Here is an 18,248-nt window from a genome sequence, read left to right as displayed (position 1 = left end):
ATTTATCATGATAATAGGCACTTATAAAATGAAGCCTAACTCATTAAATATTTGGCTTCAAATGCAGAGCTCATGCACTGAAATCACAGAACCTCTATCAAATCAGGTTCAGGACAAATTGAACAAAAATTACAAAGTTGGCATTTTGTGTTACTTATTGCTTCCTTGTCTTTATACTTACAGATTGGATCTGCAGCTTCATAAAGATCTGATGGCTCACTGGGAGGGCCAATTCCAGCAATATTCACAGCCATAGCTCGGAACTGGTATTTTACACCTTCAATCAAACGCAGTACATTGTATTCCAGTCCTTTCACTGCTGGTTTTGTCACTGGAGCTCTGTTGACACGAGACCAGTAGACACCTCCTTCTTCTTTCTTTTCCAGCCAATAGCCAGTAATTGGAGCTCCACCATTGTCTAGTGGAGGTGTCCATGTTACCAGCATTGATGACCTGGTGTGTTCTGTAACCTTTGGTTTTCCAGGGGGTCCAGGAAGACCATAAGGATCCTTGATAACTACCTTTTCGGAAAGGCATTCATCACTTGTCCCAAACCTGTTAACGGCCCTCACTCTAAATTGATATTGTCCATTTGTTGCCAGTTTATAGACCTGAAAAGTAAAAGAATCATGATACATTATTATTTTTTAAAATCAGTTTCATATCAATTCCCTGTGTTGTTTCCAGGACTTTAAACAAAGAATAGCCAAAGGTCACCTCACAAAGGAGGGCAACAAAGGTAGTCAGTGGTATGGAAAACAAGACTTAAAAAGAAAGGATGAAGGAATTGGGTTTGTTTAACTTGGTGGGGTGATGTCTGAGGGGGGGCAAGTTAACATATTACAAATACCTGAGAAGATGTCATACAGAAGGCATAAACATCTAGATCTCATAAGCTAAAGGAGGGCACGATTCAGTTGAACATTAGGAGAAACCTCTTAAAAGTTTGACAATGGAGTCAATGAACATTGGATTCTTCTTCACTGGAGGTCTTAGGCAGAATCTAAACGGCCATCTGTGGGGAGTGCCCAGGTTCTCATTTTCCTGCACTGAGCAAGGGATTTGACTAGGAAGACCCCTCAAACTCAAAAAGGACCCATCCAACTGCTTGATCCTATGACATGCGTAAATCCAATTTTCAGAACAGGTTTTAGTGTATTTTGGATGTTTTCCATGCAGTTAGATGCCATCATATGGACATCTTAAAACAGTTCTTGAAAAAACCACCTGCTTGTTGCTCTGATGCTTAACAACTCTATACATCATTGGCATATCTGCACCAACTGCTACTAACCCGACTCTGAAGGGAGCGAAGTACCATTCAATACAGAGTATAGGAATACCTATTTTGGCATTAAATGGAAGGCAGACGTAAAAATAGGAAATCCAGAAGGTGAACAGTGTTAACATTCAGCTCAACAATTTTATAAATGGTCATTTTTCATTTAAAGACTACTCCTTTCGCCTATGAAATCAAGATTGAAGCATTACCCCAAATCGTCTATCCACAACAGTGCTGGATACTTCCTCCCAGTCAGACTTCTTTTTGCTCGCATCACGCTTCTCAATAATGTAGTGTGTAATCTCACTGCCACCATTATCGAGTGGGGCATCCCAAGTCAAACAGCAAGATTCAGCTTTAATATCCGATACGGTGAGATTTCTCGGTGGAGAAGGACGATCTAAATAAAACCAATTTAGTATTGTGTTATGGTAGAAATAAAGTAAGAAAACTTTGGCCGTTTAAGCAAGAAGCTAGATACATACCAAATATTTCAACGTGAACATTGCGGTATGCGGTGCCAAGACGATTAGAAGCTGAAACTGTGTAAGTGCCTTTATCATTTCTAACTGCTGCAGGCATGCTGAGTTCAGTTTTTGCCTCTGTTCTACTTGTTTCCTTTTTGGTGATCTTAAGGGCATCTGATGTTTTATCAATCACAACATCATCTTTAGACCATTCAATCTTTGGCATTGGAAGACCTGTCACGTCTGCTGGAATGTTGACTGGTTGCCCTGCCATAACTTTGATAGTATCTCCTCTAACAGATAGACGCAACGTCACTGTGGGAGGTTCTGAAAAAAGGAAATTAATGCAAAAGCGATTAACCATGTAATTCTCAAAAATATAGTGAGGCCTCTAGCAGACACCAAATGTTCACATCTATAGGTGAAGTGTACACATTTATATTAAAGAGCCTCACCTTCATCATCCTGTACGACTACATTAAGGGGCAGTGATGGTTCACTTTCTCCAATCTCGTTGACAGCCTTGACTCGGAACTCATACATATGCAGCTCAGCAAGATTGTCCACAAGAAGGGATGTAGTTGGACAGAGTCTCTTATTGACTCTTTCAAATTCATTTGAGTCATGTCTTCTTTTGTCAACAATGTAGCCGATGATGGGGCTTCCACCATCATTACGGGGAGGCTTCCAGTCAAGTGTAACAGAATTTTTTGTTCTCTCTGTGTACATGAACCTCTCAGGAGCAGTTGGAGGACCTGTTGTGGCAAGAATGAAAAATGATAAGTTAAATTTGAAAAATAAACCCTTGTTTTTTCACGTCATGTTTACTGCGCAGCAGTTTCACCAGCGAACAAGGTAAAAATACATCGTTTTATTTATTTCGGTTTATATTCCCCTGCCTCCAAGGCTAGGGACATGCAAAGAGGAGGGAAGCTCTGCAGATGTTTACTGAAACCCACCTCTCCATCCTCAGTTTAAAACTGTCATTAAATACTAAGTTAAATGGGACAATGTTATACTAACTCCAAAATGCATTGGTGCGACCAGGGAATTGCTGGAAGTGGGAAAGAGGTGTGTGGAGAAATTGGATTTTGTAAATCTAGAGCAGCTACAGAAAAGCTTTACACCAGAGCATCTTCGCATGCAACATTTTGCCCTTGTAGGGTTGTTGTTGTTGTTGTTGTTGTTATTTTAAAGTATTTCCACACAGAAATGAACATGGGAAGCACTAGGTTTTCAGTTATCCTGACTCTAGAAAAGTTCTCTTTCAAGAAACTGACATGTTCTGGGTTCAACTGCAAGAATGTGCATGCGCATGCGCGCACACACGCGCGCGCGCGCGCACACACACACACAGGAGTGTTGTGAATATAAACGATATAAATATATATTTTGAATGGTGTTTAAAAAGTTGAAATTACGGGAGGGGGATCCTCTGTTCCAAAGTGTTCTGATGGTTTTTATCAATACAAGAAGTTTTACCTTTGGGGTCAACAGCAAGGAGAGGTCCCAGTTCAACAGGTGGACCACAGCCAAACTTGTTCTTGGCGAATACACGGAACTTATATTCTTGTCCTTCAACAAGGCCTGTTATATCACACTTAGATCTGTCTGTATCTACGGCTAGTCTCCATGTATGCATTTTGGCATCTTTCCTCTCTACAAGGAAACCTATGATCTCACTTCCTCCATCATCTTTGGGATCATCCCAGTTAAGTAGACACATCTTTCTATTTACCACCACAGGGTGCAAGTCAGTAACCGGTCCAGGAACATCTGGAAAAGAAGACATGAGATGTAATTCAAGAACGCCAAATACTTAATATATTCATCGTTTCACTCTATGTAGCATTTCTTACCAAATATTTCTGCTCTGGTTGCAGCAAATTTAGAACCACTTTCGTTGGTGGCAGTAATCACATATCTTCCGTGGTCTTTTCTGAGTGCATTTTTGATAAACAGCTCAGATGAAGTGCCAACATTTTCAATCACAACTCGCTCTTTGTCAACATCTGCATCCTCTAAAGTCCATACAATTGTAGGGGTAGGTCGTCCAGTAACAATAGCAGGGAGTTTAAGTGCTTGACCTGCCAATATCTGAACTCCTGCCCTGACAGAAATATCAAATTCAACAGTGGGAGGCTCTGTATAAGGAGAGAGAGAGAATTAATTAATTTGCAATCCTACAAACTATTTCACATTAGATTTCATTTTAAATTACATAATCACAGTACCTTGAGGCTCTGCAACTGTTACAGGCTCTGTTTCTCCAGGAGGTCCTTCCCCAGCAACATTAAGGGCGGTAATACGAAGTTTGTAATCTGCACCTTCTCTAATTCCTTTAACTATATAGCTCCGAACCTTAATAGGTCTTTCTGTGCAGCGAGACCATTCATTTGAGCCGACAAAATTCTTGTAAACATGGTAGCCAGTGATTTCACTACCCCCATTGTATAGCGGAGCGTCCCATTCAACGTCAATAGATGTTGAGCTTGTATCAACAATTCTTGGAACAGGTGGGCCAGGAGGCACTAAAAGAAAAAAATACATATAAAGAGAGATGAATAGACTGAAAACTTCCCTTTTCAAACTAAGGGATAATATTATCTATCTAACAACTTACATATTGGGTCTTGTGCAGTTTTAGGATCTGAAGGGGGACTGAATTTGCCAAGGCCAGCTGCATTTTCAGCACAAACTCTAAAAACGTAAGTTAGACCTTCTAAAAGTCCTTCAACTCTAGTTTCCAGGGCATTCACACGCTCTTTGTTCACACGGGCCCAGTGGGTTCCATTGATTTCACGCTTTTCAATCCAGTATCCCAAAATGGGGCTACCATTGTCTTTAGGCTCATTCCACTTAACCAACAGACTACTGCTGGTTGGATCCTCTACTAGAGGTTTATCAGGTGCATCAGGAGGACCTAGAAAAAGAGGATATGCAAATGTTAGTGGAGCTTACCAAATCATACAGAAATTTAATTTGTTTACTGCCTCTAATTTTCTCCTCCACCATATCTTTACTTGGAGGCTTCAGTTGCAATATGCAGCCTGATCTTATTCACAGTTACTTGAAATGAAGTCCCATGATTTCAGCTGTACTTACTCCCAGGTAAATGTGTCTAGGATTGCAGCCTGAGAGCTACTAAATTAGCTGTTACATGTATTTTTCTTTACTACACAAAGGGGGCAAACTGGGATGAAAAATGGGGGCAGGGGCAGTTAGCTTGGTTCTCCCAGCATGCCTTTAAGTGAATTCAGAACCCCTTGTGAGTAGTAAAGTTTAGCTTGGTCCCTGGAAAGCCACATCCCAATAAAACAAAACTGCCTTCATGATATGTAAATATTATCTCTGTGTTATACCCTAAATGTGTAGATGTGCATGCTTGAAACTTGTAGAAAGTGCGGGTGGGTTTTGTGTACATGGAAAGACTTAAAGAAAATGTGTGTTTTTCACAGTTCTTCTTTTTCCGCTTTTTATGTACGAATTCATCTGCAATTTATTTTACTGGTGGATTATTAAAGCATTTGCTTTTGTCAATGATGATCTTACCAGCTCAGTGTACCCATATATCTCAAGGATTTATTATTTGTAATTACCACCCACTTCACACACTTTGAGACACAAGGAGAGAACAGAATAGAAAAGGCTGATATGGCAAGTTTTACAGTCAACTAGCATGGATTGTCTTAGCTTTTGCTTTTCCTTTTTAGGATGCTGCACTCAGATGCAACAATCAGCAAATGTAATTTAGCCATTTCCTTCTGCAAGGTTTTTCTGCTGGGTTATTATAGAATTAAAGTTTTAATGTTAAAGTACAATATGAGTGTAAGGTGATGATGATGGCAGTGCCTTTTGGGAAAAATGAATGAAGCACATATTTAGATAGAGTACAAGACTTACTGAATGGATCTTGAGCTACAACAGGTTTTGAAAGACATGGAGGTCCAGCTCCTACTCTGTTCTCAGCTTTCACACGGAATATGTACTCCTTTCCTTCAATAAGTTTAGGCACATTATATTTGCAATGCCTAAGCGTTGAAGTAACGGTAACCCAGCCAATGTCGGATTTTGTGTTGTCTTTCTTTTCAAGGACGTAGTTCAATATTTCACTTCCGCCATCATCAAGAGGAGGCTCCCACTTGCAAGTGATGCTATTTTTACGAACCTCCTCAAAAACAAAGTTGACTGGTGGTCCAGGTGTATCTGTTTTGAAAACAAAAATAATGAGCACGACTTTGCACATATCACTTCAAACATTTTGAAGAAAATGTATCACACACCATTATGTATAAGGGCATACCTAACACATTGACTTCACATGAAGCTTTTGCAACTCCGTGATCGTTTTCAACTCGAATAGTATATGTGCCATGGTCTGGTCTGATTGAATCTCGAACGACCAGTACAGAATCTCCTTGTCTGTGGTTGTCAATGCTCAAACGCTCGGGCAGGGACAAGTGGAAAGGCTCATCTTCTTCAACTTCACCTTTCTTCTTCCTAGTAACCTTGGTAACTCTCTTCTTAATTTCTGTTGGCTTAACAACTTCATCATTCCATAACCAATCAATAGTTGGGTAAGGTGACCCTGAAATGTGGGCTTCAAGTGCAATCTCAGAACCTTGCTTCACCTCAAGGCCAGCCTGCAGATTCGCACCGAGGAAAACCTTTGGAGCCTCTGTAACCATAAAAATATTGTTTTAGTTTATATTTGATACTGTAGCATACAGCAGAATTTGAATACTTGCTAAAAATGAATAGGTAGTTTGCAAAACATACCAACGGGATCCACTGCTTTCACTAGAGGAGTGACATTAGAAGGTCCGCTGACACCTGCAGCATTCTCTGCACGGACACGGAACTGATATTCTTTGCCTTCCTCAAGACCTTTCACAGGAGAAGTCAAAAGAGGAACCAAAAAGTCATTGCATCTTTCCCACTTCTCTCCTCCTTTAACTAACTTTTCCAAAACGTAGCCCATAATCTTGGTTCCTCCATCATACAATGGTGGTTTCCATGTGAGTGTTACTGACTTCGATGTTGGATTGTGAACCTCAAGGTCAATAGGTGGATCTGGACGCTCTGCATATTGAAAATTTAAAAGAAAATGGATAAATAGAAGGCACAGAGAAACCATTTTCCTTTTTCAGTCTTGATGATCATAAAAAAAAAACTTACGCTTTGGATCTTCTGCAATCACTGGATTTCTCAGTTCAATGTATTCACCTCCTCCAATTTTATTAACAGCTTTAACGCGGAAGTAGTATTCACCATTTTGTATGAGATCCTTTACATTCCATGCCAATTTGTTCTCACCAGACATCACTGGTATGTATGTTCTCCTACCAGCTTCTCTTCGCTCCAGCACATAATGTAAAATTGGAGTGTTGCCATCAAATTCTGGAGGTTCCCAGGTCACTTTACATGAATTTTTAGTTACTTCACTTGCCTTAATACTATTGCATGGTCCAGGCACACCTAATTGAAGAACAATAGGTACACATGTCACATTTAAGTAAATTGGTTTGAAAACTGTATTAAAAGAATATATATACTCGTGCACACTAATCATAGGGATGATAAACATTTATATATATTATTTACAATTCCTCAGGTTGACCTATCTCCTTATTTAGACACATGGAGATACCAGCTTTGGCTCATGTTACATGTATCAATTAAGCAGCTAAGTGTCAGGCTTCAGGGAATCAGCTTCTTCCTTCATGGCAGTAGATAAGCAAAACAAAGGAAAAGGAGTTGTCTTACCAGTTAGAAACTAATAATCACAGCGAGAGAACAAAGAACCCATCTCCTAGGAATGGCAGTGCTCCCAATTAAGGATCCTACCCCCTTATGTCCCTATTAATCTACGTCATTACTACGTCTTGTAATCTGAGTTTGTACTCTCTGTGCTTTGTGTGCTTTCTGTTCTGCCGCTTTCCGAACTCTTCTCGACCTTGGGAAGGGCAGTGGGGGAATGCTGTCCAATGACTGTGAATCTATTAACTCTCTCTCTTCCAGTGTTTCTTCTCCTAGCTGTTCCCCACCCAGTATTTCCCAGCTTCTGCCTTCTGAACTGTGCCCCTCTGCAAACCACTGCTCCAAATCTATACTTTCCTCCTGCTCCTGGGAAGATTCAGGATCCAGATGCAGAGGAGGGGGATGGGGAGGCGGAGGGGGAGGCTCCCAACCTTTTCCCTCAGTGCAGCCCTCCTCAGCACAGTCCCTGACACTAAGAGCTGAGCATCTTGTCACCCATTCACCATTATGAGTCTAATTCACATAATTGCCGGTATAAGAAAAATAAATTACCTATTACTTTGACATTGATTGTACCGGTTGTTGAACCCAATTTATTCTCCAAGGTAATAGTGTAAACGCCAGCATCAGCATGGACTGCATTTGTTACTTCCAGCAAGGCAGAGATGTGGTCGCTCTTCATTGTTGTTCGGTCACCGGCTTTCAACTCCTTCCCACTCTTATGCCAAGCAATAGTTGGAGTTGGAACAGCTCTGAAGGGCACAGGGATACTTAACTTTTCACCTTCAACCACAACGAGGTCTGTAGTCTTTATATCAACAGTTGGATTACCTGTTGTGTTTTTTTTAAAGAAAACACACAGAAAAATAATTTCAATTAGTGTGCCAAAGCAATTTCACAATTTATAATTTATTTCATGACTGTTTCGAAAACAACTATACTCACAGTCTGGATCTTTGGCGACAACGTTTTCTGATATGTCTGATGGCTCACTAGCCCCTATAGCGTTGACAGCTCTGACCCTGAGAATATATTCCTTGTCAGGGACAACACCTTCTTCTGCTTTGTATTTCAAATCTTTGACTGGTCGAGAATTTATTCTCATCCATTTTTCAGTTCCTGCTTCACAGAGCTCTATATTGTATCCGATTATAGGACTGCCGCCATTTTTCTCTGGGGGTTTCCATGCAATCGAAATGTGTTTTCTTCCTGCGTCTGTCACGTGTAAGTCCAGAGGAGGTGAAGGAGGGCCTGCAGGAATACATAAGTAATGTTATTTTCTGCCGTTCTATTTGGCACAACACATATTTCACTGATTATAATTTCCAATGTTCGTAACTCACTTGTTGGATCTTCAATTGCCAGGATGTCAGTCGGTTCGCTAGGGTGACCACAGCCGGCTTCATTTTCAGCACGGACCTGGAACTGCACCTCTGTACCTTCTATGACATCCGTTACTCTGAAATTGCAATCCGGGCCTGATGTTCTGCCAGCTTTCACCCAGCGCGTGCCAAGCTTCTCTTTCTTTTCAATAACGTATCTGTGTGAAGAACAGATGTTTATAAGGTGCATGAATCCATACAATTCAAACAACAACAACAATATTATTTTTTTATTTATACCCCGCCCTTCCCAGTGCAGAAAACTGGGCTCAGGGTGGCTAACAACAAATTTAAAACACTTCATTGATGCAACAAAAAACAGCATAAAATACAGTATAAAACGTGAATAACAATAAATTCTGAATTCAAAATCAATTTAGGGTGGGAAATCCATCCAATAAACATTAGATGATCACCAGGGCTAGCTGGCTAAATTAGTCCTATTTGGGCCAGCGAGGAGACCAGGGGAGAATTAGCTGTGGGATCCAGAGCAGGTAATCTTCATAAAAAGGGGAGGGGGAGGGAAGGAAGGGGAATAAAAGATCAGACCAAGTAGAAAGATTTAATCAAGAACGAATCGTTCATTTAGATTTGAAACATTGCTCATCTAATAGATGTGTATATTGAATACAATAAACTTTGGAACCTTTAAAAATAAATTTTCTCTATTAATCATCTCTCCCTGCCCCAGATTTTATACTCTTTCCCAATATATTCTGTCTGTCTGTATTCATCTTTCTATCTTTCTTTCTATCTATCTATCTATCTATCTAAAAATGTATATGCTGCTTGATTGTAAACTGAACCTCTAAGTGGTTTACAAAAAATAAATATAAAAACAATTCTCTTTTACCGTAGAATTGGTCTGCCACCATCATTCTTAGGGGGTTCCCATTTTAGGTCGACATGCCTCTTTGTCACTTCGACTGGTGTAAGTGCATATGGTGCTCCAGGGGTAGCTAAATTAAATAATATTGATAGTTAGGAAAACAGAAATTTAAAAACAATGACATAGTTTGTTGAAGCTGAATTCTGAGTGTGTGCACTTGAAAACTTACTGAAGGTGTCTTTTGCAAGAACAGAGTCCTCAATTTCACAGTAGTCACTCTGCCCCACTGCATTTTCTGCAGCCACACGGAATACATACAGAGAGCCTTCTGTTAGTGGTGTCACTGTATATTTGGTGTCCTTAACCGTAGTATCAACCGTCTGCCAGCCTTTCCGTCGTACGTCTCTCTTTTCAACAATGTAATTTGTAATAGGAGAACCTCCGTCGCGTTCTGGTACTGTCCATTTAAGGTCCGCAGTGTTTTTAGTGATATTAATGACCTCAAGCCATCGAGGTGGTGAAGGAGGATCTGTAACAATATTAAAGCAAAATATTATTAATTTGAATATGTTTTAACGTTTCCATTGCACCCTTAACACAAACCATAGTTCTAATGAATTAGTGATGATGTATTAATTGATGTATCATCTTTTACATGTGTAACATATCAATTTACAATCACATCACAAAAGCAGCTAAAAACAGTATACCTGAAGGAGCATCTCCACCCCCATCATTCAGCCTGGACACTGAGGTCCAGTGCCGAGGGCCTTCTGGCGGTTCCCTCACTGCAAGAAGTGAGGTTACAGGGAACCAGGCAGAGGGCCTTCTTGGTAGCGGCGCCTGCCCTGTGGAACCCCCTCCCTTCGATGTCAAGGAAATAAACAACTACAGTGGTACCTCGCAAGACGAAAAATGTGCAAGATGAAAGAGTTTTCCATTTTTTGAGTCGTTCCGCAAGACGAATTTCCCTATGGGCTTGCTTTGCATGACGAAACGTCTTGCAAGTTCTTGCGAGTTTGTTTCCTTTTTCTTAAAGCCGCTAAGCCGTTAATAGCCGCTAAGCCGCTAATAGCCACTAAGCTGCTAATAGCCGTGCTTCGCAAGACGAAAAGACAACAAGACGAAGAGACTCACGGAACGGATTAATTTCGTCTTGCGAGGCACCACTGTATCTGACTTTTAGAAGACATCTGAAGGCAGCCCTTTTAGGGAGGTTTTTTAAAAATTGATGTTTTATCATGTTTTTAATATTCTGTTGGGAGCCACCCAGAGCGGCTGGGGAGGCCCGGCCAGATGGGCGGGGTATAATACATTTTTATTATTATTATATTATTATTATTATTATTATTATTATTATTATTATTATTATTATTATTACATTACAAAGAATAACTGAGGATGAAATGAAAATATATTCAATTGTCTTTTGGAAGTACAGACAGTGGCAGCCCCGCTGAAAGCCCCACTCCAAGTTACTGTGGAGCAGGCTTCTGATACTTTTGGGACTTGAAGAAGAAGTAGAGGAGTTTGGATTTGATATCCCGCTTTATCACTACCTGAAGGAGTCTCAAAGCGGCTAACATTCTCCTTTCCCTTCCTCCCCCACAACAAACACTCTGTGAGGTGAGTGGGGCTGAGAAACTTCAGAGAAGTGTGACTAGCCAAAGTCACCCAGCAGCTGCATATGGAGGAGCGGAGATGTGAACCCGGTTCACCAGATTACGAGTCTACCACTCTTAACCACTATACCACACTGGCTCTCAGGAGAAGCTCTCCTGCAGAATGCAATGGCCAACTTACTCAGTCTCTCCTTGCATAGCACGGGATCGCTGGGCTCGCTAGGCTCACTCTCTCCAGCTTTGTTCACAGCTCTGACTCGGAAGGAATATTCTTGTTTCTCCATAAGCCCTTTGAGGAAGTGTTCTGGTGTGGGGATGCCTTCAGCCACTCTCACCCACTCGTCTGTGCCAGTCTTTAACAATTCAATGACATACGATTCAATCTTGGCACCGCCGTCGTGTTCTGGCTTCGTCCAGTTCAAGAAACAGGAGGTCTTGGCAACGTCTTTGACAATTGGCTTGCCGGGTGGCCATGGGGGATCTAGACATGAATTGATAACTTGGTTTAGAAAACCCAGCATTATGACTTGGAGTAAGTTATAAAATTCATCTAAGAAAAATGCTTTCATACCAATAGGATCCTTCACTAAGACTGGCTCTGTTGCTCTGCTTGGCTTTCCTGGCCCAGCAAGATTCTCTGCCACGACACGGAACTTGTACTTCTTATGGAACGTGAGACCTTTAACCCTAATAGTAATGATGATAATGTAAAATTTGTAATACTTATTACTAGTTAACGCTATAATTAAATACTCTGCATCATCACAAGTGTACCTCGTGCATTAAAAAAATCAATACCTTTGAACTGTTCAGAGCAAATATATACTATCACCCCAAACCAGAGACTCCCTGTGTACATGGAGGAAGGACCTTCCTATTACTGTATCACTAGAAAGTCTCAGACACTGGTCAGATGTAATATAATCTGCATTTCTGTACTATTCATTAGTAGATGATATATATTGGTACTACTTAAAGCTCTAAGGATGAATAATGCTTGGGTGTAATAAATATCCCTAGCTTGTATTAGAAATTCATATTACAGTTGTACCTTGGATCTTGAATGCCTTGGTACGCCACAAACCCGGAAGTGAGTGTTCCGGTTTGAGGACATTTTTTGGAACCCGAACATCTGACAGGGCTTCCGTGGCTTCCAACTGGCTGCAGGAGCTTCCTGAAGCCAATCAGAAGCTGCACATTGGTTTCCGAAAGTTTTGGAAGTTGAACAGACTTCCGGAATGGATTCCGTTTGACTTCCAAGGTACGACTGTACTGGGAGTTCAAAAAGCAGAAAACTATATTCATCTCTAAGAAGTTCTGATATCAGCACTAATCTTATGAGCAGCCGCAGTGATGTAGAATCACATCAGAAGTCACAATCCCACTACTGTTTCCATAGCAGAAATTGGTGCTACTGATAACACCCATAGTACAGTTGTCCTATTCAGTGGCACTGGTGGATGGTTATGAACATGATTTAGGTAAGGATATTTTCAATGGTTATTGTAGACCCAAAGTATAGACAGCAATACAATTATTCGATGCTATTACAGAGCACCAGTTAGTATTTTATTCTAATGCATGACAAGGAGTCAAGTTCAAGAGTATATAAAAGTCAGCTGTTTACCTAAAAACAAATATCAATCTTCTCAGTTACCTAGCTATATATTTTTTAAAACGAAACATATAATGATCTTACTTGAATGTCGTATCTTTAACTGGGATTTTATTGCAACGGACCCATTTATCTTGATCAGGGTCCAACCGTTCAACCCAATAACCAGTGATAGGGCTGCCACCATCTTCATCTGGTTCTACCCAAGTCAAGGTTACAGAATCTTTAGTGATCTCAACAGGCTGAACTCGTGTCGGAGGACCTGGCGGATCTGTACAAAGAAGTAGAAAGGGGAACATTGACATACTTGCAATTCCTTGTATGCAAATGTAATAGGAAGCACCTGTAGCAATAAATGCCATTTCATCAAATTAATAATAATAATTTATTATTTATACCCCGCCCATCTGGCTGGGCTTCCCTAGCCACTCTGGGCGGCTTCCAAAAAAATATTAAAATACTGCAATACACCAAACACTAAAAGCTTCCCTAAACAGGGCTGCCTTCAGATGTCTTCTAAAAGTCTGGTAGTTGTTGTTCTCTTTGACATCTGGTGGGAGGGCGTTCCACAGGGTGGGCGCCACTACCGAGAAGGCCCTCTGCCTGGTTCCCTGTAACTTGGCTTCTCGCAGTGAGGGAACCGCCAGAAGGCCCTTGGTGCTGGACCTCAGTGTCCGGGTAGAATGATGGGGGTGGAGACACTCCTTCAGGTATACTGGACCGAGGCCGTTTAGGGCTTTAAAGGTCAGCACCAACACTTTGAATTGTGCTTGGAAACGTACAGTTGCCATGTCGAGGCTGCTTGAAACTGTCTCTTTGTGGCTGCTGCCGGTTCCACCTGGCAAGCAGTTTATGTGTACCAGCTTGCCATAAATACTGACCCTTACCCACAGGCTTATCTCCATGTCACCGATTATAGTGTGGAGACAAACATTATGGTGGGGACCGACCCACATGGAGAAGTGGTACCTATCAATGCCATGCCATGTGGAGTGGCTACCACATTATAGTTTCTAGCAGGCTCCCTTGGCAGCCATCTTGTGACAAGCAGCCCTTTCTGTCAGGCGAACAGACTTACCAAATGGATATTTAGCAACGATAGGAACAGACTGAGCTGGTTCTCCAACTCCGTACATGTTTTCTGCGCTGACTCTGAAGATGTACTCCTTAAGTGGTGTTAGGTTTGTTACTTTGAATTTTGTTTCTTTGATAGTGGATGATAGTTTGTGCCACACTTCACTGTCTGCAGCTCTTTGTTCCAGAACGTAGTTCGTGATTCTGGAGCCGCCGTCGTCTCTAGGAGGATTCCAAGTCAAAGCACAAGATACGTTTGTAATGTCGGAGATATCAAATGCAGCTGGTGGGCCAGGCTTATCTGTGGAAGCATAACAGTAGTTTGAACCTCTTCTATTCAAATATTTTGTTAGGAAAACATTGAAAGTTATTTCTATGGAAACAAAACATACCTAGGACATTAACTTCAACTGTAGCTGTTGCCCGACCGCTGGCATTTACGGCTTCAATAATATAGGTGCCGCTGTCACTTCTCATGCTCTCTGTTATTATGACTGTGGAATGGTTAGGTTTGGATTCAATGGTTATTCTTTTATCAGGTCTCAGGGTCTGTTCAGCTTTTGCCCAGCTAATCCGTGGCTCGGGCTTTCCATTTACCCTTGCCGGCAGCTCTATCTTAGTTCCAGCTTTGACAGTGATTCCAGCAAGCAGTTTCACATCTAGGAAAATCTCTGGGGCCTCTGATTTGAGAGAAGAATCGACATATTGTTAAAAAAGAACAGGCAACCGCACACAGAAGCGTCAACAGCAGAAACACATTCACCAGTGTTTTCAAGAGTATGGATTAAGTATGAGTGGGAAATCAAAAATTACCCATTGCATCCACAGCCTGGATTTCATCCGTTGGCTTGCTTGGTTTACTTGCCCCTTGCCTGTTCAGAGCCTTCACGCGATAAGCATACCATTCTCCTTCCTTAAGTTTTGTCACTTCCATTCTGTTAATCAGAAAACAAGTTCAGCGTACTGCGTGTTTAAACGTAACCATCCAATTTTGTAAAACATTTTTCTTCATACTGCAAGCTCTTACTTTGTCTCAATGACTGGCTCGCCACAGGGCTCCCATTTGTCAGTGCCACGCTGGCATTTTTCAACCAGGTAGCCTTTGATACGAGAACCGCCATCATACTTAGGTGGATCCCATGTGAGGAAAATGGACTTAGATGTTGGATCCCTCCATTTCACATTCTCTGGTGGATCAGGCACCGCTGCAAGGAGTGGGGAGGAAAGAAGATGTATAATTGTCTTGCATATAGTGTGTGCCTTATAGTGTGTTTTAGCTTTTTTAATTCTTTACTGTCTCTGAGGTGCTCTTCTCACATTGGCTGGTATCCAACAAGTACCCTGCACAACAGGAAAGACCCATTTGTGCAAGGTGGCTCCCTGATTTCTGTCAATTGAGGGTCAACTAATACTAAGCAAGGGACGCAGGTGGCACTGTGGGTTAAACCACAGAGCCTAGGACTTGCCGATCAGAAGGTCGGCGGTTCGAATCTCCGCGACGGGGTGAGCTCCCATTGCTCGGTCCCTGCTCCTGCCAACCTAGCAGTTCGAAAGCATGTCAAAGTGCAAGTAGATAAATAGGTACCACTCCGGCGGGAAGGTAAAGGGCGTTTCCATGCGCTGCTCTGGTTCGCCAGAAGCGGCTTAGTCATGCTGGCAACATGACCTCGAAGCTGTACGCCAGCTCCCTCGGCCAATAAAGCAAGATGAGCGCCACAACCCCAGAGTCAGTCACGACTGGACCTAATGGTCAGGGGTCCCTTTACCTTTTATTTTAATACTAAGTAGCAGCTTTTCAGTGGGTACTGAGGGCTGCAGTGCAGAAGAGGTTGTGTGTGGATTTTTTTTTGCACATAGTTCCAATTATGCATCTTTGGATCCAAGCCTCAGTTTTTCTAATACAACAGGTAAGTCATACCAAACACTTATTGATTCAAACTCTGCTCCTTGCTTTCTTTCAATACTTATGTTGCATAGCACAAGTTACTATGTAAAATGCAGATATACAAAATCAATAGGAATAGTTAATTAAGAAAACTCACTAGCAGGTGCTGACATGTTGACAGGCTCATCAATGTAAGCAGGCTCTCCTGGTCCACATTTGTTACATGCTGAGACCCTGAACAAATATTCTTTTCCTTGAACCAGATCTGGTACAGTGAACTCTTGGTCAAGGACATTGTCGATCACCTAAAAACAAGAGAGGTTCCAAGTAATTACAGAACATTTTTTCCCACAGCAAGCACCAGAATATTTCAAACCATCTTCAGCAATACATATTAGAAATATATGTGTTTCGGTTTTTTAAAGAAACTGCGTACCTTGACCCATGTTTTGCGGCTCACTTCACGCTTTTCAATAAGATAGCCAGTCAATGGGCTTCCTCCATCATCTTCAGGTGCTTCCCAATTTAATTGGACTGAGTTCCTAGTTATCTCTCCAATTTGTAGTTCTCTTGGTGCGCTTGGGCGAGCTAACAATAAATATCCATCATGTTATAAACCAATTATTATAAATATATATTACTTATTCTTTCTTTGATGGAAGACTTTAGCTGTTTGGTTACACCTACTAGATTTTAATTCATGCTTCTATTTTTTTTTAAAAAAAAGAAAGAGGATTCTTACTTCTGAGTAAGCATTCTTAGGACAGACTGTTAACTGTTAATAGCTAAGTTTATGACCTCCCTTGTATTATAGGATTTCATAACAAAATGGTACAATAGAAGTTGCCAACCTAGGCTCTCTTGGGAGGAAAAGCAGCACATAAATTCAATAAATAAACATGCTGCTGTTGTTTAGTACTATTCAGGGGTGCCAACTTGAATAAAATATTGGGGAGGCCCAGATAAGCCCTCCCCCACACAATCAATCACATGACATGGCACACACACATGCCCATCAACTTTGGGAAGGCCCATCCCCCTCAGATTTTTTTTTGGGGGGGGGTGAAGAGACCTTGGGCCCTAGGAGTTGGCTCCTATGGTGCTATTCATAACAAATTTGGCTTGTTGAAACTTTTGGATTTTACACACATGGTTATTTACAAAACAGGTTATATACATTTCTTCAGAATATAAACTGGATTGCTCACCAATGACATTGACATTGATTTCTCCTGATACAGATGACACAGGGTTTTCTAATTTCAAGGTATAGATGCCTTTGTCTGGCCGTTCACTTGGGGTAATAACAAGCTCTGCAAAGGCTGCAGAGGTGTCAATTTTCACCCGGTCACCCTGTTCTAAAACTTTGTCGCCGACAGACCATGTGGCAGTTGGGACTGGATAGCCAGTAATAGGAACACGTATTTTGACAGGATCTGGAACAATAACCTCCAGTCCATCTTTAAATCCGCTTAAGTCCATTGTAGGTCCAGCTGAAATACAAACACAAATTATGCCGATTAAAGTTACAAACTTTCTTTTTTCCTCCACAACACCATTAAAGGGCAATTGTCTTTGGAATCTGTTTGAATGGAAAGCATTATTATAGATGCCTTCACGTGGCATTCTATCTATTGAGAACACATCATAAAACTGTTTCATAATCTGATGAAATTAGCAATATAGAAAGGCGATATATAAGCTTGCTCCAATTTAAAGACACCTAAATGTTCAATTTAATACAATTTTTAAAAATTAAAAAATTCTGACTTGTTTAGCAATGGAGCCTTAGAGGACAAATTGTAAATGTAAAACAGTGCTACCTAGTGAATGTTAAGGATTTCCCTCCATTTTAGTATAGCTTAGATGAGGCCTAGAGACCCTGTGGCCCTCTAGAAGTTGTTTGACTTCAACTCTAATAATCCCTGGCCTTTGGCCATACTGGCTGGAACTGGGGTCCAACAACATCAAGAGGGCCACATGGTCTCCCCACTCCTGTTTTAGACTTTTACTGCTGAGAGGGGGGCTGGTTTTGGTATCCAATGTATGAGAGCAATATTAAAGTATTGTTTTTATGAACAAGCATGAATAGTCTCAGATGAACACAACCTTTCCTTTCAGGCTGTTGACTATGGCAAGAAACTAAAATTCAACTTACTGTGAGGATCATCAGCAGTCAGTGGTCCAATAGCTTCAGCAGGATCTGACACACCAGCAGCATTTTCTGCAGATACTCTATAATAATACCTGGCTAGAGGTTTCAACCCAGTTACCTATGAAGACAGAGGAAAATGTCATCATTAATAATCACTATTTTTAAGTTTTTTAAAAA

The 18,248-nt window shown here is 41.2% G+C and overlaps 1 protein-coding gene across 43 annotated transcripts in view; it reads right to left on the bottom strand.

Moving 5' to 3' along the window:
- TTN (titin) overlaps positions 1–18,248 on the bottom strand; it is a 284,957-nt gene that overhangs the window by 75,331 nt on the left and 191,378 nt on the right. For all 43 annotated transcript variants that reach the window (XM_081902051.1, XM_081902060.1, XM_081902074.1 and 40 more), the window contains 28 exons: positions 18,075–18,189; positions 17,125–17,409; positions 16,353–16,504; positions 16,074–16,221; positions 15,059–15,236; positions 14,845–14,966; positions 14,424–14,711; positions 14,036–14,332; positions 13,042–13,228; positions 11,914–12,029; positions 11,524–11,823; positions 9,950–10,249; positions 9,745–9,850; positions 8,853–9,049; positions 8,455–8,760; positions 8,062–8,340; positions 6,928–7,227; positions 6,529–6,831; positions 6,053–6,427; positions 5,653–5,955; positions 4,373–4,672; positions 3,984–4,280; positions 3,609–3,893; positions 3,232–3,525; positions 2,205–2,504; positions 1,768–2,076; positions 1,492–1,682; positions 182–611 (listed from right to left, as the gene is read on the bottom strand). In XM_081902051.1, coding sequence (XP_081758177.1) covers positions 182–611; positions 1,492–1,682; positions 1,768–2,076; positions 2,205–2,504; positions 3,232–3,525; positions 3,609–3,893; positions 3,984–4,280; positions 4,373–4,672; positions 5,653–5,955; positions 6,053–6,427; positions 6,529–6,831; positions 6,928–7,227; positions 8,062–8,340; positions 8,455–8,760; positions 8,853–9,049; positions 9,745–9,850; positions 9,950–10,249; positions 11,524–11,823; positions 11,914–12,029; positions 13,042–13,228; positions 14,036–14,332; positions 14,424–14,711; positions 14,845–14,966; positions 15,059–15,236; positions 16,074–16,221; positions 16,353–16,504; positions 17,125–17,409; positions 18,075–18,189 — 7,063 coding nt within the window. The remainder of the gene's footprint in view (positions 1–181; positions 612–1,491; positions 1,683–1,767; positions 2,077–2,204; positions 2,505–3,231; positions 3,526–3,608; positions 3,894–3,983; positions 4,281–4,372; positions 4,673–5,652; positions 5,956–6,052; positions 6,428–6,528; positions 6,832–6,927; positions 7,228–8,061; positions 8,341–8,454; positions 8,761–8,852; positions 9,050–9,744; positions 9,851–9,949; positions 10,250–11,523; positions 11,824–11,913; positions 12,030–13,041; positions 13,229–14,035; positions 14,333–14,423; positions 14,712–14,844; positions 14,967–15,058; positions 15,237–16,073; positions 16,222–16,352; positions 16,505–17,124; positions 17,410–18,074; positions 18,190–18,248) is intronic.

Source organism: Podarcis melisellensis (assembly GCF_964234715.1).
Source record: "Podarcis melisellensis genome assembly, chromosome: 1".
NCBI lineage: Eukaryota > Metazoa > Chordata > Lepidosauria > Squamata > Lacertidae > Podarcis > Podarcis melisellensis.
Note: the sequence above shows the minus strand (reverse complement) of the source record. Positions and strands in the feature narration are given on the sequence as shown.